The sequence below is a fragment of the Onychostoma macrolepis genome, chromosome 02, assembly GCF_012432095.1.
Source record: "Onychostoma macrolepis isolate SWU-2019 chromosome 02, ASM1243209v1, whole genome shotgun sequence".
Taxonomy (NCBI): Eukaryota; Metazoa; Chordata; class Actinopteri; order Cypriniformes; family Cyprinidae; genus Onychostoma; species Onychostoma macrolepis.
The window spans coordinates 32215678-32238877 of NC_081156.1; the positions used below are offsets into that span (position 1 = coordinate 32215678).

At 35.6% G+C, this 23200-nt stretch overlaps 1 protein-coding gene across 1 annotated transcript; it reads left to right on the top strand.

Moving 5' to 3' along the window:
- Positions 1–685: 685 nt before the first annotated feature.
- LOC131526670 (activin receptor type-2B) lies at positions 686–17610 on the top strand. The gene is given in 12 exon segments (XM_058755039.1): positions 686–1204; positions 4873–5080; positions 5845–5954; positions 6470–6621; positions 8719–8862; positions 8983–9126; positions 9763–9785; positions 9787–9906; positions 10085–10199; positions 11211–11349; positions 11696–11826; positions 14141–17610. Coding segments are annotated over 12 exon segments (1536 nt in total). The 5' UTR covers positions 686–1161; the 3' UTR covers positions 14348–17610.
- The last annotated feature ends 5590 nt before the right edge of the window (positions 17611–23200 follow it).

A 23200-nucleotide genomic window follows, 5' to 3' on the forward strand; every position in this document is an offset into this window, starting at 1 on the left:
CACTAGCTTTTCTAATCTTTTTGTATTCTATCTATCTGTTTTCTTTTTATTTATTATATAATAAAAAAATATTGTACTGCGTTAAGCTAACTGAGACTTGTTATAGCACTTGCGTATCATTGCTCTTTTGTTGATTTTGATTGCTTCCATTGTCCTCATTTGTAATTGGCTTTGGATAAAAGCGTCTGCTAAATGACTAAATGTAAATGTAAATATGTGATAACCAGTAATAAGTAGCACGGGTATATTTGTAGCAACAGCCAACAATACATTGTATGGGTCAAAATTATCGATTTTTCTTTTATGCCAAAAATCATTAGGATATTAAGACCATGTTCCATGCAGATATTTTGTAAATTTCCTACTGTAAATATATCAAAACTTAATTTTTGATTAGTAATATGCATTGCTACTTCATTTGGACAACTTTAAAGGTGATTTCAATTTTCAAAATATTGACCCTTATAACTGGTTTTGTGGTCCAGGGTCACATATAATTATAATTTAATTAATTGCATAATTAAAATATTACAAGTTAACATAATTGTTCGAGTTTTAGGAGAATTTGTTTTTGATTTAATTGATTTATTGTTTTAAATAGGCCTAGTTATGTTACAATTAGCCTAATTAGAAATTCTATTGAGTGCAATTGAATTTTATAGTGGTTATTATTATTTCTCTCGATTGCATTGCTCTCATTGGACTAATGATGAAGCAGCAGTGAGTCCACAGTGGCCCTGATGAACATCCGGGTTTCCCGCTGGCACCGCTGCTGTGGCTCTCAGGAGCCATTTTGGACGCCGTTCAGCTTTTCGCATGTCAGTCCCTCCTTCCCCCTCCAACTGCCCCGGCAGAGGGGTTGAAACACGCACCAGGACACACACAAGGGGGCTTCGCTTCTACTCCAAGCGCCCAGACTCACGCTCCCACTGCTGCCGCCTGGTCAGAATGAAAAGCTGGATGTTTGCGGCATCAGGGACTTTGTTTCCGATCAGCGCGCTTCTGAGGGATACACTGTGTTGTTGTGAAGAGCTCGTGCTGTTATTGTAGCGGGTGAAGAATAGCGCGCAGGCCTTCGCGTTCATGTGTTTCATTTCATTCTTAAATGCTTTCGCGGCATAAAGGACAACATTTATCGCCAGGATCCTCGAAGGAAGGAATATGTTTGTTACCTGGCTGACTTTTGCACTCGTCTGGTGCACAGGTAAGGCGCTCATTTACAGAGATTTGGTTCATCTTCAATCAAAACGATAGTATCTAATCATAGTGTGGCTGGTTGTGTTACTAAACCCAGTCAAGAAGCCTATGTAGACAGCGTTCTAGTTCTCACGTGAAGCCCACGATGCTAGCTATGTAGGCAGCGCACTAGGTTTTGAGACACAGACAGTGTTCCAAACCAATCCACACTGAATGTTGGCTTCAATGTAGCACGAATTAGTTGTTCTTTCTTTTAACTCAATTTGAGATATTTCGTTATTTAGGTTTGATCCAGCTCTAGTATGCTGTTTTAAAGTTGCTTGTGTGATATTTCTGGTTGTTTAAAGGCATCGTGGGCACAAAGAACAAAAGTAAAACAGCTGGTGGTTTGTTGAAACAATCGATTGCCTCAAAATAACTTAGGTTTCGCCTCATGTTTTCATGTAACGATTGGTTTCTCATATTGGTTTGTTTTCATTGCAAGTTTATAAGACATTTCTGATATAAGCATTTTTCATTTCCTTCTATATTGTCAGTGCATTTAGTCCTTTATAATATGTTTGTGATCATTTGTGGACAAACATCGCCTGCCAAAAGGTACATTTATAATTATAATTATTATTATTTTTTATTTAAACCCTTTTTTTTTTTGTCATGAGCTGCCATGACAGATTAAGTGTTTATTGTTCAAAACAGTGGTGTGCTTTGACACAAATTAAACAATTAGTTGTAATAAAAATAACTACAATTTTATACCACATGTTCAGTGCCAGTGGTGTCAATTATCTTTTTATTTTATTATTTTAAAATAATTTGTATATATTTTTAAAATACACAAATTATTTTAAACTAATAATAAAATATAGAAAATTCTGTAAGCATATCTTGAGCATTGGGGTAAATATGTCAGAAAGACAGAATAAAGAACAAATAAAAGTTGTTCAATGATAATGGGTTGAGCACTGAGTTGTATTAAAAACAACAGGTCAAATAAAAATGAGCTAATAATAATAACATGTTTGACCTTTTGGTTTAGGTGACAAAGTTGGTTAAAATGTTAATAAATTAAAAGCATCAGGTCAGCTGGTGTAAAAAAGAGAAGCGCAAAAAAATACTAAAAACAAAATATTAAAAGTTTGGGGAAAGTTGTCCTTTTTCTTTTTTTAATTATTTTGTATATATTATTGACTTCAAAGTGTGTGAGTTATAACATTTTACATATATTGTTATGTATCGATTATTCAAAACTATCCTTTTATTTTCCCACTTTCGATTTCATGTTTAGGCCAGTCTGTTTGTTTGACCAGTAGACAAAGCATTGTGCTTTGTCCAGTTATTGATATTGATGTGTTGATTTTGATCATTGTTTTAGGGGAACAGTGAGGAAATCTTCTTATCCTGAAAGCTGATTTGTAATGGAGTCCCTTACGGGTCCCTGTGAGGAGGAAACCCCCTCAAAACAAAAGAGTCTTTGATACACCCTCCACATCAGTGTGTGTGTGTGTGTGTGTGTGTGTGTGTCAGCTGTGGGGTGGTGATGGGGTGAAGAAAGGTAAAAATCTGGGCGCTTCGGCGTGAAAGCGCACCACAGGGGATCTTAGAAATACACTTATTCTGTGTGTGTGTGTGAGTGAGAATGAGGAAAGCGTAGTGCTGTGGGTTTTAAGTAGGGGGCTGCTGATGTAATTCGCTCTTATCATGTGACACCCGGTATCAGTGACAAAGAAGCCATACATTGATCTATCACCGAGTGTTTAGCCAATAAACGCACAATGAACGTCAACTCATAACATGAACCCTGGCGCTAAAGCTTCTGTAGCCCCGTCTCTCTTGATCATGGGTGCTTTAGTGAGTAGGTGGGGTCACGTTTGCAGGGGGGAAGGGTGGCCAATGGATATACGTCAAATTTAAAGGGACAGGCTTTGTTTTTTATTTTTTTGAAGGATGTAATGTGCATTAACCTCCTTGCCTGTGTAGTACATCAAACATTGTTGTAATCTGCTATTTTTCCTCTAGAAACAGAGACACAGTTATTTTTAAAGTGACAAGCACTGTGTTTAGTTTAAAAAAACAAGGAAAATAAAAAATATATTCAGTAAAATTAATTGAGCTTAGAGTAAAGCGACATCAAAAAAGATAGATAAAAGTTTAATTTAAAAATAATAACAGTTAAGCATCAGGTTCAGTGCCAGTGGTGTCCAAAACAAAACAAAAAAAAAAGCTAATTATTTGTAAATGGTAATTGCTTAATTTAATAAAAAGAATAAATACAAATAAACTTTTTTAATAATTCAAAATTCATCATTGGGTTTAATGGTGTCAGAAAAAATATTAAAAATAACGTGCCGAGTGTTGAGTTTAGTTGTATTTAAAAAGACAAGACAAATAAAAATGTATATATTTCTGATATAGTTCATATTTAGTTGATATTTGATAGGTTGAGGTTTGGGTTAAAGACATCAAAATAATAAATTAGATAAAAAAAAATAATAGTAGTTACGCATCAGGTTCAGGGCCAATGGTGTAAAAATAATACAGAAAAAAATCTAATAATTGGTCAAAGAATGTGCTAACAGAATGAAGACAAATAAATGCTTGTTTAATAGTTAAGCATTAAAATAGTTAAGCATGCAAATTGTCAGGGGAAAAACAAAACAGAAAGCAATTAAAAATGAATTACTAAAATTAATATGTTGAGCTGCAGAGGGGAAGGATGGCCAGCAGCTATATGTCAAATTTAAAGAGGCAGGCTTTGTTTTTATTTATTTTTTAACATATGCAATGAGCAGAAAACACTTTGCTTGTGTTCCCTTTCCAGCATGATGTCATAATCTATTTTCCCATTTTAGTCTGACCTTAGGATGTATGTATTTCTGCTCGCCTGTTGTGTGGGTCTTACACTATGTAATCATCTCACGATCCTTGACCCAGTTCTTTGTGCAAATGTGTGCAGTGATGCACAGCGTTGCGGTGTTGGTTATACGAAGACAAGACGTGCCTTCTGACAGCTGATCCGACATCTGGATTTGATTTGGTGGTTTTCGTAAAGACCACAGAAACTCAATTCACGGGGGCTTAAATCATCTACCCATGAAGCATGTGGTTTGTGGCTGTGTGTTTTGGTTCGGGGGTTTGATGGCTAGTTGAACACACACTGGGGTTTCTGATGAGGGGGATTTAAGTGTTTAAACATCTCATTAGGTTTTGATTGGCAGGTAAATGTTGCTTGTGATCTTATAAAATCTTCTGCGACTGAAAATGTTTGTGTAATATGCTCTAATTCAGTTATTTGTTGAGTAATACCTGGATGGGTACAACCGCAAAACCAGCCACACTTTTAATGTCTCTTGCATAAGAAAATATCAAACTCGTTAGCATATATTTTAAAGATGCACAAGCAAAACATTTTTCAAGGTGTTTGCAATGCGTCATTTGTTTGCATACATTTTGTTTTCTAACTCATTAATGTAAATACTGTGCATTAAAGGCATAGTTCACCCATTTTCATAGTTCATTTAGTTATTCCAAACCTGAAACCTGTATGAGTTTCTTTCTTCTGTTGAACACAAAAGAAGGTATTCTGAAGAATGTTGGTAAGCAAAATGTTGACCGTACCGTCAACTGTTTGGTCAAGAAAATGCATTTAAATTTCTTCCTTTCTGTGTTTTCTGTCAGGAGGCAGTCAGGCAGAGGTGGCGACTAGAGAGTGCGTCTACTACAATGATAACTGGCGGACGGAGAAAACCAATCAGAGTGGTTTTGAGAGGTGTGAGGGGGAGAAAGACAAGAGGCTACACTGTTACGCCTCCTGGTTGAACTCCACCGGAACCATCCGCCTGGTCAAAAAAGGCTGCTGGCTCGACGACTTCAACTGTTACGACAGGTAACATCAAAACTTCCTTTTATATAATGTCACTGTTTGATTCAACTCCTGTTTTCCGTTGTTGTGCCAAACAAGTTTTAAGAACATGTTTTAAAATCCAAAGTTATTTAATTTAATATCTTATCACAGGTTCCATTTAATGTAACTGTCAGAAGTTATTTAACATACTGTTGTTTAAAAGTTTGGGGTCAGTAAGATTTTTGAATGATTTTGAGTCTGTTATACCCATCAAGGCTGCATTTGTTTTACCATAAATACAGTAAAAATGGTAATATTGTGAAATACTATTCAAATTAAAAATAACTGCTTGCTTTTGTGAATATATTGTAAAATGTAATTCATTCCTGTGATGCAAATTTGAAGTTTCATCATTACTCCAGTCTTCAGTGTCACGTGATCCTTGATTGATTAGAAATAATTCTAATATGCTGATTTGCTGCTCAGGAAACATGTATCCCTTACATGCTTGCTGTTTTTTTTTTTCCAGCCAAGAGCCATATTCTCTTGTGAAAACATGCAAATGTGTCATTAGATATTGATCAGTGAGGTATTTGAGAGATTTGAAACATATAAAAATTTTTAACGGCTGAAAACTATGGTGTTTTTGCATGTGTGTTTTATGCTTTCCTTGCAGACATCAGTTACTACATTCAGATTTATTTAATGTAGCAATTCATTCAGTTAAGAATTCGTCAGTGCCATTTTACTATGACTAATTTTAGATCTACCCCTTTCATCACTGTTTTCTCTGTGTGTGTGAGCAGACAGGAGTGTGTGGCAACGGAGGAGAGTCCGCAGGTGTTCTTCTGCTGCTGTGAAGGAAACTATTGCAATGAGAAGTTCACACACCTGCCAGAAGCCATCGCTCCTGCAGGTAAGCTAGCCTCCATATGTCACCTCACAGCCATGTGGCCTGTTCTTTAAGATCTTTTTTCTAAAACATATCTGTATATGAAATGTGCTACTTTTAATGGTCTTTGGTTGGCATGTGAATACTCATAATTTTGAGTGTTTTGTTGAATTGGTCAGTTTGAATAAAACAATGTGTTGTATGTTACACTGATTTTACTATGATTAAGAGGTGAAACTTTAATACCAAAACGTCCTTAAACCATGGCATTTTGATTTTATACAGTGATGGCAATAGCTATATGATCAATATTTGCACTTATTAACAAAAAAAATCTTCTAAGTATTATATTTTAGTTGTGTAACTGTAGGTGATGGTAGATACAAGAGTTTGTGCATTAATATAAAATTGTTCAGCCGTAGCTGGATAATTTTATAATGGCTTCAGTCTAAGCGATTTGTTTGATACTGTAATTTTATTTTACACCTGATTATATTCCTTATTGGTTATTGCTGACGTTATGATTTGTTTTCTTATAGTAAAGATCCAGCCTCCTCAGCCGTGGCCGTCTCTGTGGAGTGTGCTGGTTTATTCTCTTCTTCCTTTAGCCATTCTCTGTCTGGCCCTGGTGCTCGCCTGCTGGACATACCACCAACGAAAACCACCCTACAGACATGTCGACATCGGCCAGGTATGACAGCTATGTATAAACTTGCATCACAGTTTCCACAAAACTGTGAAGCAGAACAACTGTTTTCAACACTGATAATAATCAGAAATGTTTCTTGAGCAGCAATTTAGCATATTAGAATGATTTCTGAAGGATCATGTTATTCTGAAGACTGCAGTGATGATGCTAAAAATTCAGCTTTGGATCACAGGAATACAGCCCGAATTCTGGGAATTTTGGGACGTTTTTTAAATTTGAATAAAATGAAAACTAAAAGACTTTCAAATCACATATCCAATATTATATTCACAATAGAACATAACAAATGTTTAAACGAAGACATTTTACACTTTAATCCACTAAATGAGCTCATTTCATATTTGATGCCTGCTACAGGTCTCAAAAAAAGTTGGCACAGGGGCAACAAAGGGCTGAAAAAGCAATTAATTAAGTAATTAAGTTAATTTACATCAGGTATGTAACATGATTAGCTATAAAAGGGATGTCTTAGAAAGGCAGAGTATCTGTGAAAGAGTGCGTAAAAAGATTGTGGAATATTTTAAAAACAACGTTCCTCAGTGTCAGATTGCAAAGGCTTTGCAAATCTCATCATCTACAGTGCATAACAGCATCAAAAGATTCAGAGAAACTGGAGAAATCTCTGTGTGTAAGGGACAAGGCCGAAGACCTTTGTTGGATGCCCGTGGTCTTCGGGCCCTCAGACGACACTGCATCACTCATCGGCATGATTCTGTCATTGACATTACTAAATGGGCCCAGGAATACTTCCAGAAACCACTGTCGGTAAACACAATCCGCTGTGCCATCTGCAGATGTCAACTAAAGCTCTATCATGCAAAAAGGAAGCCATATGTGAACATGGTCCAGAAGCACCGTCGTGTCCTGTGGGCCAAGGCTCATTTAAAATGGACTGTTTCAAAGTGGAAAAGTGTTCTATGGTCAGACGAGTCCAAATTTGACATTCTTGTTGGAAATCACGGATGCCGTGTCCTCCGGGCTAAAGAGGAGGGAGAACTTCCAGCATGTCATCAGCATTCAGTTCAAAAGCCAGCATCTCTGATGGTATGGGGTGCGTAAGTGCTTACGGTATGGGCAGCTTGCATGTTTGGAAGGCACTATGAATTCTGAAAGGTATATAAAGGTTTTAGAGCAACATATGCTCCCCTCCAGACGATGTGTATTTCAGCAGGACAATGCAAAACCACATACTGCAGCTATTACAACAGCATAGCTTCATAGTAGAAGAGTCTGGGTGCTGAATTGACCTGCCTGCAGTCCAGATCTTTCACCTATAGAGAACATTTGGCGCATCATTAAACGAAAAATACATCAAAGACGACCACAAACTCTTCAGCAGCTGGAAACCTATATCAGGCAAGAATGGGACCAAATTCCAACACCAAAACTCCAGAAACTCATAACCTTGATGCCCAGACGTCTTCAAACTGTTTTGAAAAGAAGAGGAGATGCTACACCATGGTAAACATGCCACCGTCCCAACTATTATGAGACCTGTAGCAGGCATCGAATTTGAAATGAGCTCATTTTGTGCATAAAATTTTAAAATTTCTCAGTTTAAATGTTATCTATGTTTTATTGTGAATAAAATATTGGCTCATGTGATTTGAAATTCTTTTAGTTTGCATTTTATTCAAATTTAAAAAACATCCCAACATTTCCGTAATTTGGGATGTAAATTACATTTTAACATTCACAAAGAAAGCAGTTATTTTTGTTTAGAATAATACACAATATTACTATTTTTACTGTATTTATGGTAAAATAAATGCAGCCTTGGTGAGCATAAGTCTTTTCAAAAACATCTTACCGACCCCATGCTTTGCATATGTCTTATTTAAGTTTAAACCCTGAGATTATTATTGGGTTATGCTTGTAGTTTTCTTTCAGATGAATGACTGTTGAAAAGATTTTAACTATATTTTGCAGTTAGATGTAATTTAGTCCCAAAGCTTACATTTTTAAAACACACTCTATATGTCCTTTTAAGTTTATTTACTTTGATTAACTTGTACTGCTCATCAGATACTGTTTCTTCTGAGTTTTTAAATGAGTCTTTATTTGTATTTTTGTGATTAGGATGCTGGTCTTCCTCCACCGTCTCCTCTGGTTGGCCTGAAGCCTCTGCAGTTGCTGGAGTTGAAGGCCAGAGGGCGCTTTGGCTGCGTCTGGAAGGCCCAGTTACTGAGTGAATATGTGGCAGTGAAAATATTTCCCATCCAGGTAAATACTCCACTCATGCGCTTTTCAAACAGCATTGCTTGTGTGTTTTTTCTCAAATGAGGTGTGTGTGTGTGTGTGTGTATATATAGTGTTTGATTCTGAAATAATGTTTATTAACAGGACAAGCAGTCGTGGCAAAATGAAAGAGACATTTACCTCACCGAGGGTTTTAAACACGAGAATATTCTACACTACATCTCAGCAGAAAAACGTGGCACAAACCTTCAGATGGAGTTGTGGCTGGTCACAGAATTCCATGAAAGGGTAAGTGAGTTTATTTTTCCCAAAATGTCCATAGAGAAATGACAAAACCCTATTGTGGGGTATAATGGACCAAATAACGTTTTAAATATTCACCAAATAAGAACTGTTGTATGTAAAACATGCATATAAATATAAATTGTTGGTGTTCAGGTGCATCAATTCAGAATGAATAAATAAAAACCAACAATCTCCACACTATAAAGTCAAAATATAATTGCAAATTTAAAGAAACTGGCTAATCTAGCTTATATTTGAAACTTGCCATTGTGTATTGTAAATGTTGCTCTTATGATTAAGTGCTTGTGATGATCCGTATTTGTAAGTGGCTTTGAATAAATTGAATTTATGAATGTAAGAAACACTGAGCTTTGAGTCCCAAATCAAATCAGTTTGCCAGAAGATTTTTAAATTTGAATTCGTTTAGAATTTTATAGTTTGTTTTATTTCAGTTTTAGTTAAAATGTTATTCATTTTAGTATATCAAGTAAATAATGAAAATGAGCTGCGATTCCTTGTAAATGGTTAAATTAAAATTGAAAAATTCTTTATATTTTTTCATTATTGCATTTTATTTAATAAAAATAAATATTCTTTTATATTAATCTTTATTAAAAGCCCAAATTGTATGCATTGCAGGGTTCACTAACAGATTACTTGAAGGAACCCAGTGAGCTGGCCTCAGTTGTGCCATATTTCTGCAAGTATGTCACGCGGCCTGGCGTACCTTCATGAAGACCTTCCTTACAGAGCAGAGGGACCCAAACCTGCCATCGCACACAGGTACAAGAGCCAAAGCAAAGCTTTTACAACATCAATACAGATCTGAAAGGACAGTGATCTTTGAGCATTTGATGTGTACTTTTAAAAGAGATGTGCAAATGTTATGCTCTTGCTGTGTAGTGATATGCCAGAGGAAGTCTGTAGAGACATTGGGTGATTTGAGGTTTGTGATTTGCAGAGACTTCAAGAGTAAGAATGTCCTGCTCAAGACTGATTTGACCGCAGTGATTGCAGACTTTGGGTTGGCTGTCCGCTTTGAGCCTGGGAAACCACCTGGAGATACACATGGCCAGGTGAGTGTCTCAAAGATAAAGCCAAGCCTTTGACTACAGTTCAGTCTATCTGCCTCTTCATATCCATGCTAAATATAGGAATTAATGCTCTGAAGTTACCTAATAAAAACATCTGCACCAAGACACACTACTTTTCAGCTCTGGGTTGGTAAAATTTGTTTTTGAAAGACTGCAGTTATTTGAACAAAAATGAAGTAAAAACAGTAATATTGTGAAATGGTATTACACTTTAAAAGAGCTGTTTTATACATGAATATGTGATTTATTCCTGTGATTTTAAAGCTGAATTTTCAGCATCAGTACTCCCACCTTCAGTGTCACATGATCTTTCAGAAATCATTCTAATATGCAGATTTGTCAATGTTGACAAAAGTTGTGCTGATTCATATTTTCAAGGTTATTTAATAAATAGAAAGTTTGCAAGAACAGTATTCATTTTGAAACATTAAAATGTCTTCATTGTCACTTTTATGACAGTTTAATTGTGACCAATTTAATGCATCCTTGCTGAAGAAAAAAAGTTGCTTACCCTAAACTTCTTACTGGTAGTGCTTATGAATATTATTTGTTGGTGTTCTGGTGCATCAATTCAGAATGAATATGAAGACCAAACAATAATCCACTCACCTAGTCAAAAAATATAATTGCAAATTCAAAGAACATTAGTCTAATTTGTTTTATACTTGGCACGGTGTACTGTAAATATTACTGCTCTTATGATAAAGTGCTTATGATGTTCCTTATCTGTAAGTGCTTTGAATAAAAGCATCTGCTAAATAAAGAAATGTAAGAAATGTGAGGCTTTGAGTCCAAGATCAGATCCGTTTCACTGAAGAGTTGTGCAAATAAGACCATAAAAATGGTAAATGTTTCAGCCTCTTATTTTTCAGTCTTTTATGATTATTCAAATAAGTGTAAATTCGAAGCACATCATGATGGTCCCCAGACTCCACTGGGTTGGTGGTGAAACTGTCTAGTGAATCACTGTTTGTGCTTTCTGTCCCGCCGCAGGTGGGAACTCGGCGTTACATGGCTCCAGAGGTTCTGGAGGGAGCCATTAATTTCCAAAGGGACGCCTTCCTAAGGATCGACATGTACGCTCTAGGACTGGTGCTGTGGGAGCTGGTGTCTCGCTGCACCGCCTCCGATGGTGAGTCTGCACAAACATACAGACCTCCGAGTGTGTCTGTGCACTGGGAGTAATGTTATATAATCGAATACACATCATAATAATTGAACTTCTAAGTACAGAACTGTTAATGTTTTATATTTATTTATTGACTATCTAAATCAAAAAGCTCTGGCTATAAATTCCAGCACATACAAATGTGTTGTCTTCAGTTACACTTCAGCCCAAAATGAACAATAATAATCATTTTGATGTTTTACAGTACAATGAGGTATAATTCAGTTTTTCTTTTTTGTCCTTAGCTGATCATGCATGCCTTTTTATATTGTGTGTTTTATACAGCTAATGCTTTTGCTGTCTCACTCAGGTCCTGTAGGTGAGTACCAGCTGCCCTTTGAGGAGGAGGTGGGCCAACGTCCTTCACTGGAAGACCTTCAAGATGTGGTGGTCCACAAGAAGATGCGGCCCGTATTTAAAGACTGCTGGATCAAACATCCGGTGAGAATGTACTTTTGAGTAGAGCCACACAATTACTTACTAAATAAAACAACAATTGCATTTATGATTTAGAGCAATTATCATATCACAAAGACTGATTCGAGTAAATAAATGTATGCACTGCATGTTTCAGAGTAAAGCACAGCACTGTGTTCCTTTACACGTGAGCAGTTCATGATGCAGTGTTTAGAGTGTTTCAGAGCGGCTCGGTTTGCAGTAAATGCTGCTGCACACAAACTAATCTCTGCATCTGCTTTGAGTTTGGGTCACTTTAAAGTGCTATATTATTATTCTTACAAAAATTAAGACATAAATATATTACTGTTGTAAAATTATTTTTTATATATTGTATTCTTAAATACTTGACTTTTTTTTTTTTTTTTTTTTTTTTTAAAAGAGTGAAATTGCAATGATTTTTTTAATTAAATTTATTTTGTTGAAATACAAGTTACTAATATTTATGTCTTATATTCTTTCCTTTCAAACATTCAAACCCTCAAGCTTACATTTAAAATATATTATATTTTTTTGAAGGAATACTGCTGAAATGACGTAAACTTCTGCCTACAAAATGTTGAAAATTATGAGTAAATAAAAGTCAACCTAACGCACGTTAGGTTAAACTCACAGCACATTCAGAGGTGGAGTTTGCTGTAGGGCTGCAACAACGAATCGATTAAATCGATAAAAATCGATTACTAAAAGCGTTGGCAACGAATTTCATAATCGATTCGTTGTGTCGCGCGACGCGGAGACGTTTGATTATTAAAAAAAAAAAAAAAAAAAACTTTAGTTGAGCGCGGAGCGGAGTGAACACACTCGGTCTCTCTCGCGCACGGATGCTAGCAGAGTTTGGCGCCTCATAAATAAAAACAAAAGTAAAAAAAAAAAAAAAAAACGAGCGGAGGTAGAGGAAAGATACATGGCGGAGGCAGAGAAATCCGTGCGACCCAAGTCATCCAAGGTGTGGGAGCAGGGGCGGCGTTATGCGTATGGCAGAGTATGCAGTTGCCATACTCTAGCCCAGTCAGGTGCTGTGAAAAATTATCCAAACTTGAGTCGCTTATAATTCGTTTTATTATTTTAAATCAGAGAGTTTTAAAAATAGTAAACCAATGATAAGCATTAAAATAACTTGTCAGTAAAACTTCGAACGCCATTGGATCATCGAGCTCTCAGCGAGACCTCGTAACTTCACCCGCCTCCGTTCAGATTGACGCACAGCCTGGAGAAGATGAGATCTCTGCTTTTTCGCAATGCAAGGGTGAATAAATAATTGGTGTTTGAATAGTACAGCGTTTTCTTTACTCAAACACTATGTCAGTAAAGGATAATGTTTTTGTGTGTTTGAAGAGTGGAGAAGAATTAGTTATTTGCTGTCTATATCGTTTTAAATATCCTGTGCATTATGTGCATAAGCGCTTAATTTGAGATTTTGGCCAAGTGTATTAAACAACAAGAAAAACTAAGCGCCCATATAGCTACAATCAAAGTTATATAACCTGTAAAAGTTGATGAAAGCATAATGCACTTGCTGCTTCAGATAACAGTTACAGCCGTTCTAACGACAGACAAAACACTCCATCTCCGTCATTCTCTGGTCAAAAACATTATTAACTCCATTTGAGCTTGATTTTCATATAATGTTAAGTGCAGGTGTCTGATACAATACCAACGCTAACGACGCAGTGTTGTTAAATTATTTAATTTTTGCACTCCCCCTATATATAAAGTCTATATATTTGGCAGATGTAAAGCATACATGTGTATGTTTTTTGTGTTAGTCCATTTTTATTTTATTTTATTATTATTATAACAGCTCAGGGATGTTCAAGGAGCAACATGTTTGTGCACTTTCTAAAGATTTTAGTTCTGTTTTTGAATAAAGGGTTGGAAATGAATGCTTTTTTTTAATTTTTTAAATCCGATTCATCGATTAATCGAAAAAATAATCGACAGATTAATCGATTATTAAAATAATCGTTAGTTGCAGCCCTAGTTTGCTGCATTTATTGCTTGGAAACACGCGGAGTATCAGACTATACAGTTATTAAATTGCCACTTTTTGATTTGATAAGTACATTTTGATTAGAAATTTTAGAAATTTGCCCATGTGAAATAAATTGGGCTGCACACTATTCAAATAGATTATTGTGCAGCCCAATTTATTTTACAGTTTATTTCACGTGGGCAATGCATGCAGATCCAGCTTGTGACATCTTCCGATTTTGAATTTGAAAATTCATATTAGAATTTTTAAATCCTTTAAATGATCTTGACCCAATTTTGACCTCTTTCTCTGCGGTTCGATCAGGGTTTGGGTCAGCTGTGCGAGACCATCGAGGAGTGCTGGGACCATGACGCAGAGGCGCGACTGTCGGCCGGCTGCGTGGAGGAGCGCCTCTTCACCATCTCCAAGACAGTCAACACCATCAACACGTCTACCTCGGAGTGCCTGGTCTCCATGATGATGACGTCCGGCAGCGACACGGACCTTCCTCCCAAAGAGTCCAGCACCTGAACGCCCGCCTCCAAACATCAGGGACTGCGAACCACTGCGTTCATCGCTCCAGTAAATGTGAACCTTGCTGCTAATTTGATCTCTGGATCGTCATGTATTTAATTTCTTCTTCTTGCATCGTTGGATCACTTTCACCAGCACATTCATCTACTGTACTCTTCCGAAAGGAAGGCACACACGGAGAAATCTCAAACGCGAGAAGACCGAGCTCTCAGAGGGCATTCAGGGGATCGTTTCAGACTGCTGGGATATGAGCACACGTTACCTCATCGGTTTTAATGCCATTTTTATGTTGTTTTTTTGCCTTCACTCCATGAATACCTCCACCCAAACGCTGGACCCTCGGGTTTTATCAAGACTACGTGACTATCTGATGACTGTTACGCAACCTTCCAAGAGCACACAAGGTCCTTTTTGTACTCAGTGAATTTTAGTCTAGTTTTAACGTACCCTTTCTTCCTGGAAACGTCTCGTGGGATGTTTTTTGTCGTGTTTCCGGCAGTGATGGCAGTTGTCTGGGACACTGAAAGCAGAAGGCAGCAGGACTGTTATGATTCGAGTTGCCTTTTGCAGCGTCGGGATTGGTTTTAATGTAGCATCCGCTTGTGTTGAAGTATCTGAAGTCAGATGTGCCATCAGTTCAGCGTTCGTTGTTTCTGAGTGACAAGAGCTGCAGTCGAAGTGTTAGTTCTGCGGCCGCGTGAAGAGCAGCGCTGCGTTACAGGTTTGCTTTCAATCACGGCTCAATGTTTCGGTGCATCAGGAAAGCGTGTAATGTTTATCCGCTACACTACTCAGGTAAACTCTGTGCATGTGATTGTGTGACCGCTCACTCTTACAGCAATAGTTCTCCGCAGTATGGTGAATCTCACCAGGAAAAATCTGGGTCATAAGTCATCTGAAAATCGAAACGGAAAATAGTTATACATTCATGAAAATTTAGCTTAGTTTTTTTTGCACTGTGGCATTATTTTCATAACTCTTAAGCACATCTTGGCATATCTTTAGCATAATGCAAAACAAATACTTTAATGAATGTATCACAAATCGTTTTGTTTTTTTTTAACTCAATTTAAATTAGTTTAAAGGATTTGGTTCATGAAAACTACCTTAAATATTTTCCTCGCATCACAGAAATGAGAATAAAGGGATTTTTTTGCACATCACAGTAAAAAAAAAATTCTTATGTGCCAAATTGGGCTTAATTGTCAACAAAATAATGTTACAATATAAAAAAAAAGGTTATAGTCAGCCAAATTAAATGCTGCGTAAAGAGAATAAAGCCTATACTTTATTCTCTTTATACAGCATTTAATTTAGCAGAAAATTAAGCTCTTATCTTTACTGTAATGTGAAAAAATACCATCCCACAACTATTAATATATTTTTACTCACCTTAAAATAGATTTACAATTGTGTTTTTGCAATTTAAATATTTTTTCTGGCATCACAGTAATGATAACATTTTTTGCATTACAATAATGAAAATTCAGTGTGCTAAAATGTCATAAATACAGTTGCAATATATCTTTAAAAAAATCATAATTGTCCTAAAGTAGTCTTTATTCTCTTTATGCATTTAATTTAGCAGAAATTTGTTTTTGTGCTGTTGAGAATATTTTATTTTCTAACATGGCCAAAATGGGCTTAATTGTCAACAAAATGATGTTAAAATATAAAACATCATAATGGTCCTAAAACAGGTTTCATTTTCTTTATGCAACATTTAGCATAATTGAGCAACAGTTTTCTTCCTCAAATTATTACCGTAATGCAAAGAAGGGGGGAATTTATTAATTTTTTTATTAATGTTAAATACAAAAAACTAACCTAAAATATTTACAATTGTTTTTAACAATTTAAATTATATTTTTTCTTGCATAAAAGTAATACGATTTTTTTTGAATAATTTTATGGCTCTTAAAGCATTGGTGTCATAGTTGAGCGACAATTGTCTCCACCAAATGATCATTACTGTAATGCAAAAAATACTGTTTTTTTGGTTGTTGTTAAATACAACTAAGATTAACCTAAAATATATTCACAGTAGTGCTTAATTTAAATATATTTTTCTTGCATAACAGTAATACAGTAATAATAATATATATTTTTTTAGCATTACATTAATGGAAAAAAATGTCATGAAAATAACTCCATATTAAAAAACTGTCCTAAAATAGGCTTGAGTGCTTTTCATTAAATTTCTGATTCTTTTGATTTTTGGGATGTAATATGACCCGGACATTTCACGATTCACATCTCAACAATGGCGATATCTCAGAGCTCGCCTGTTTCCTGCAATAACTTCAGCGTTGAAGACTGAATGTCCGTAGTGCTGTACTCTTCAATCATCTCATGGACTCCAGTGTTGTTCAGAAACGGGCAGCTTTTATCAGACTCGTTGGTCAGCGTAACACTAACACGATCACTGAATCTCGACCGTCATGTGCTCAGTGATTAGATATACCTCAGATATTGTGACTTTTTTATATATAAATATATCTAAAGTATTTTATTCCGTTTTGTGGTAGCAATATAATTTAATATCCAGCTGCTTTTCTGTGATTTACGGAGATTTTTTTTAGTTTTTAACAGAAGGTGCTCTGAATTTGATTGCCAGGTGCTCGGTGCGTTTCACATAGTCTTTTAGCTTTGAGTCCGGCATCCGCAGGTTCAATGGCTTCTGAGGTTCAGATGAACCGGTTCTCTGAGGACATGCAAACCTTCCTCACTTGTGTTTGATTTAGGTTATGTTTGTTTGTTTGTGTGGTACATGTATCTTCTTCTCTCGTCTCCATCTTATCAATTGTATTAAGTTGGATTTCTCTATCAAATCAGGGATTTGAAATATAATTAAAGTATTGCAGTGCAAGTTGTGCAAATTTAGTTGAAGCCAAACTTTATATGCTATCAGGTGTTGAAGTGTGATGTATATAAATAACGTCATCAGATCTGCTAACTGATGTAGTTGAAGCATCTTTTACTCTTGTTATATTTCTCTGTTTCACATAAATAAACCCTGAAGAAGTGTTCGAACGTTAGGACTACCTGAGGAGATTGCCCATGATCCTTTGCCAGCTCTGTGTGGGCTGGCTTCTCATGACGGATCGGGAACGATGGAGGTCTGTTGATGTTTTGTTTTATTTTTTTTTTTACTGCTGCTAATGTAGTAAATGTATGTTGTGTTGCCCCAGTTTGGGTCATTTCAGATTCCGCTGCCATGTTCAGTATTTTGTTGAATTAAACATTACCCATGTTTATCACTTGCATGTCTTGTGTGTCTTTTACTTTTAGGACATAGTGGCTTTTAGTGAATAATTATATATTATATACAGTCATGGCCAAAAATATCGGCACCCTTGGTAAATATGATCAAAGGAGGCTGTGAAAATTAATCTGCATTGTTAATCCTTTTGATCTTTTATTTAAAACAATTCACAAAAATCTAACCTTTCATTAGATAATAATTTAAAATGGGGGGGGGGGGGGGGTAGCATTATGAAATAAATGTTTTTCTCAAATACACATTGGACACAATTATTGGCACCCCTAGAAATTCTTATGAGTATCTTTAAAGTAGATTCCCATTCATATTCAAAGTTTTGAGCACTCCAGGGTGATTATGAACATGAAATTATCCAGCCATGGCTTCCTGTTTCACAGAAATATAAGTAGGAGGGAAAACAAAGCCCAAATTCCCTTAATCATCCATCACAATGAGAAAAACCAAAGAATATATTTCTGATGTGCAGCAAAAGATAATTGAGCTTCACAAATTAATGAAGTGGCTTTAAGAAAAGAGCTAGAGCAGTGAAAATTCCCATTTCCACCATCAGAGCAATAATTAAGAATTTCCAATCAACATAAAATGTTAGGAAACTGCCTGGAAGAGGACGTGTGTCTATATCGTCCTAATGCACGGTGAGAAGGAGAGTTTGAGCGGCTAAAGACTCTCCAAGGATCACAGCTGGAGAATTGCAGAAAATAGTTGAGTCTCGGGGTCAGAAAACCTTAAAAAAAAAAATGGTCAAACAGCACCTACATCACCACATGTTGTTTGGGAGGGTTTCAAGAAAAATGATCCGAGCTCATCCAAAAACAAACTCCAGCATATTCAGTTATCAGACACGAGTGGAACTTCAAATGGGACTGGCTTCTATGGGCAGATGAAACAAAAAAATCAGCTTTTTAGCAGCAAACACTCAAGATGGGTTTGGTGAACACCGGGATAAAAAGTACCCCATGTGTACAATGAAATATACTGCTGTATTTTTGATGTTGTGGGCCTATATTTCTGCTGGAGGTCCTGGACATCTTGTTTAGACACATGGCATCATGGATTCTATCAAATACCAACAGATAAAAAATCAATAAGTGACTGACTCTTCTTATAACTAAATCTTATAATGGGCCATGTTTGGATCTTCCAACCGTACAATAATCCAAACACAAACCTCAAAAACAACACAAAAATGGGTCACTGAGCACAAAACCAAGCTTCTGCTGGCCATTCCAGTCCTCTGACCTGAACCCTGTAGAAAATGAGTGAACTGAAGAGAAGAAGCAGCAACATGGAGCTGTGAATCTAAAGGGTCTGGAGTGATTCTGGATGAAGGAATGGTCTCTGATCTCTTGTCAGGTGTCTCTAACCTCATCAGGCATTATAGGAGAACATTTAGAGCTGTTAAACTGACAAATGGAGGTTTCAAAAAGTATTGAATAAAAGGGTACCATTAATTGTGGCTAATGTGTATTTGAGAAAAACATTTATTTCATTTATTTAGATTTCTGTGATTTTTTTTAATTAAAGATCAAAAGGATTAACAATGCAAATTAATTTTCATAGCCGCCTTTGATCATATTTACCAAGGGTGCCGATATGTTTGGCCATGACTGCCGTTTTTTTTTTTTTTTTTTAATAGGTCTTAACTGCTGGTCAAACTTGACCTCTTAAATGTTTTAAATTAATTCTTTTTGTTTTTATTAATATATATATATATATATATATATATATATATATATATATATATATATGAATAGATGGGTCAAACACCATTTAAGGCAATTAGTCAAATCTAGTGTAGACAAAAACATTTTTTCCTAATAGTTGTGCAGCCTTTCTTTCAATTATTAATTATACAAACAAAAAAAACATAAAAAATCCACTGTGCTTATGAGGCTTCAGTAAGTAAGCTTTTTGCGTTCAGTTGTTGTGACTCTGTCCAGCACGAGAGGGCAGTATGTGTTCAGCTGATCTCTGAGCACATTCACTCATGACTCAGGACAGGAAGTGACAGATGTTGACTGCAAGGTTAGGAGACAGGACATATGGACAGTCCTAAATATTTAATACCCGCAGATATATCTCGCCAGAGTCCTCTGTCCATGTAAGGATCAACAATAACACAGCAGGAATGACAAATGACTGAAATCCTCAGAGATCATCGGAGAGTCACAACTCAACCTGCTTAAAATAGACATGTTAACAAGACCTTTCCTTGGGCATAAGTGTTTTAGTATATTTATCAAAAATTACTGTATGAAAATAATTGAATCTATTATCTATGGTTCATCTATATCTGGAACTTACACAGATAAAGGCCTAAAAAGGTCTTAAATTCATAAGCTCATAGCATTAAATATATATTATATTTATTATAAAATATTAAATATATATAATGTATTGCAAAAAATAAAATAAAAAATCTTTCTTGTTTTCCTTAAATCAAGATATATTTACTTGGGATGTGAACTGAACACATGAAGTCTTGTTTTCTGAGAAACTGAGCACAATTAAGTGATTTTATGCTTAAAACAAAAGCAAATATATCAGTGAGGTATTAAAACTTGTTTTTCCCTTTGAATTAACGTCTGCTAAATGACTAAATGTAAATGTAGTTAAGTTTATTTTTATGAGCCCATTGGCAGATATTCTTGTTTTAATCATAAACATTAAAAAATATATTTTTTATCTTTGTCATTTTGCTTCTCAAGTAAATGTTTCTTGATTTAAAAATCCATATTCTAGTTTTTGAAGCAGAGCTATTCAAATCGTATATATATATATATATATATGAGAGCTTTATTAAAAATCCTAATTTTACTGTGACTCATCCTGCACTTACTGGTTTTGACCAATCAGAGGCTCTCTAGAATGAGAATGTCCCACCCACTGATGACTGGCAATAGCAAGTTCCAAATCATAGTTCATGGCTTTTACATAAACTGAAGGCTATTGGCTTTTATAAAAATAAATAAATAAATAAATAAAGACCCCTAATATATCCCGCCTCCACTTCCCGTTTGAATAGGAAGTATGTTAATACAGGAAATACAGCTGCACTTGTCAAGCCATTTAAAAGTAGTCCACACTTATATTCCAAGATTTCTGAAGTCTCAGAATGGATTTGTGTGAGAAACAAACCAAAATTTAAATCTTTGTTCAAGCAAAATCTACTGCAACTCTCAAATCTCTCCATTACACACATTTCAACTGACTTGACATGTTTACAACATGCTTTGGGCGGACAGAAAACATCCCTCAGAAGAAAAAACAAACTGGGAAGTGACGTGACAGACAACAAGATGAGAAATAACATGTTAGACTGCAGCTTAGCTAACAATTTGCATTATAATAATATGCAAATTAAGGCTATTGTTGCAGAGTGGAATACTTTTAACACTTTTTAATGGCTATACTTCATGTCAAAGTCATGACTTGATCGTACTTTGTTTCTTACGCATGAATATTCAAGATTAAATAATGGCCAGAAAAAAATGGAATGAATTAAAAAGAAAAAAAAAAAAAAAGGTCTGTTTCAGGAAAAGTCTTTTTTCTGAGTTCAGTGGAAATAAGCGGAGCTCCCCTCCGGGTCAGGATTTCTCCAAACCTTTCTAAGCCAGCGCTGCACCAACAGATGGATGGCGTTAATTGCATTTTTCCTTTTTTCTATGGCGGATTATTATGATCATGTTATGATTTTTTTTTTTTTTGATTCTCGGAAGATGGTGCTGTACACATTTGCTTTTGTATTTCAAGAATTGGAATCACATTTCCGGCTGTAGTGTTTCATGATGTTGTCATATGAATGTTTATTCATTCATGAATTTGTTTAAGGATAAGTTATTATTTCCTATTCCTCAACATTTAAATATTCTTTATGCATACATAACATATTTTTATTTATCTCCCAAAAGTCTACCAAAGTCATTGCAATAGCAGTAAACCAACAAATGTTGCATGGTACTGTATAATGATGTACCTACAAATACATACATGTGCGGTTTTTGCAGTCTTTATGACTATTATCTTTTATGAAATGAGTCTAATGCCTCCAGCTCACGGTCAGTCGTTCTCCTTATCCACTGCTTTGATCTTTCTGACAAAATGTTTGAGGAAGTGACATCAAATTATTGCAGCACTGGCATTGATGCAGTAGTTTTAGTATATAATGTAATTTTAAAAAACAATATTTATATTATATCAAATTCATATTGTAATCATAAAATTATGTATGCATAATAAAATTTTAATATATGATGGAGTTGAATGTGCATAAATGATTAATAGTACCATTTCCTACAGATTTTGACGTTATTTGTAGTTTCTATTGTTTTTTGCTAACTTAATCAGAAGGCGGGACCAATCAAGTGGAGCTTTTCCATCATTAGCACAGGGTGACCATGGCAACGGGAACACAAACACATGTATCCTGATTAAGAGTGTTCACATCCTTAAATCCAGGAAGTGAACAAACTTAATCAGTCACTCCTCTGGGACTAATCTAGCACTAATCACATTTACTCATTGATTGCGTTCTTTTGTGGTCCAAATCAAAAATACCAAAGCACTTTCTGTTTTTATTTTCTTTGAAAAATTATCACTTTTTTGGTTAATTTAGATTATTTTTAGAGAAGATGACAGAAGCATGTGCGTGTGTATGTAATTAGTTATAGTGCATTTTAATCTGTAATAATGGGTTTCCTGTAGTCGAGCTTAATCCCAGCCACATGTTCAGATGTTTAAACATCAGATCAATTACGCAGACACATTCATTAAAGTGGATTTCTTTAAAGTGATCCAGAGACACAAAGAATTCAAATGAAAGCATGTGCAGAAACTGAATGGAGAAACAAAAAGTTGTACAAATATACGGATAGCATAAAGTAGAAACCACTTTTTTTTTCTTTTTTTTTTTAAAGTAGAAACTTTTTAAGTATTTGTCTGGGAAATGCTAGGATGACAAATCAGGGAAAATGTTACACAGTCACTGAAATTCTGAGGTGCCAAGTTCAAAGTATTAAAAAAAAAAAAAATTGTTTCTTCATCTTTCTTCATCACATAAAATAAAAAAAGCAAAGGTGCCATTTTAGTTCAAGATGTTCCACCCATCACAATCATCCCATCATGAGTTCAAAATAGCCCAACATTATTAAAGCATTTGAAAAACATTATTTTTTTCCAATAGAATGTAAAAATCATAGAAAATAAACTCTTAAAACATCACCTTTCCGAAATGGAAAAGGCAGCTGCATTTGTAAAAGGTAGCAGTTTGGAGGCCTATGACGGAGCGAACTGAAGTACGAGTGCATTTGTGTGTAATTAAAACAAGTGATTATTTTCTGCTGGGATTATCCTGGAGGTCCAGCTGGTCTGGAGGATTTGAACACCCTCACCCTGGGCTGGAGAAAGGGCAAACTCCCAGGGGACGAAGCCAAATTGGCTCCCTAACCAAGAGCTAGGGACTAGCTAACCTAACCAAACTATGGACACCGTTACAAAATCAACAAAAAACTGCCTCACTGTTGAGAAAGCAGCGCCCATTTTTTGTTTCCACTAAAGAAAGGCTGGTC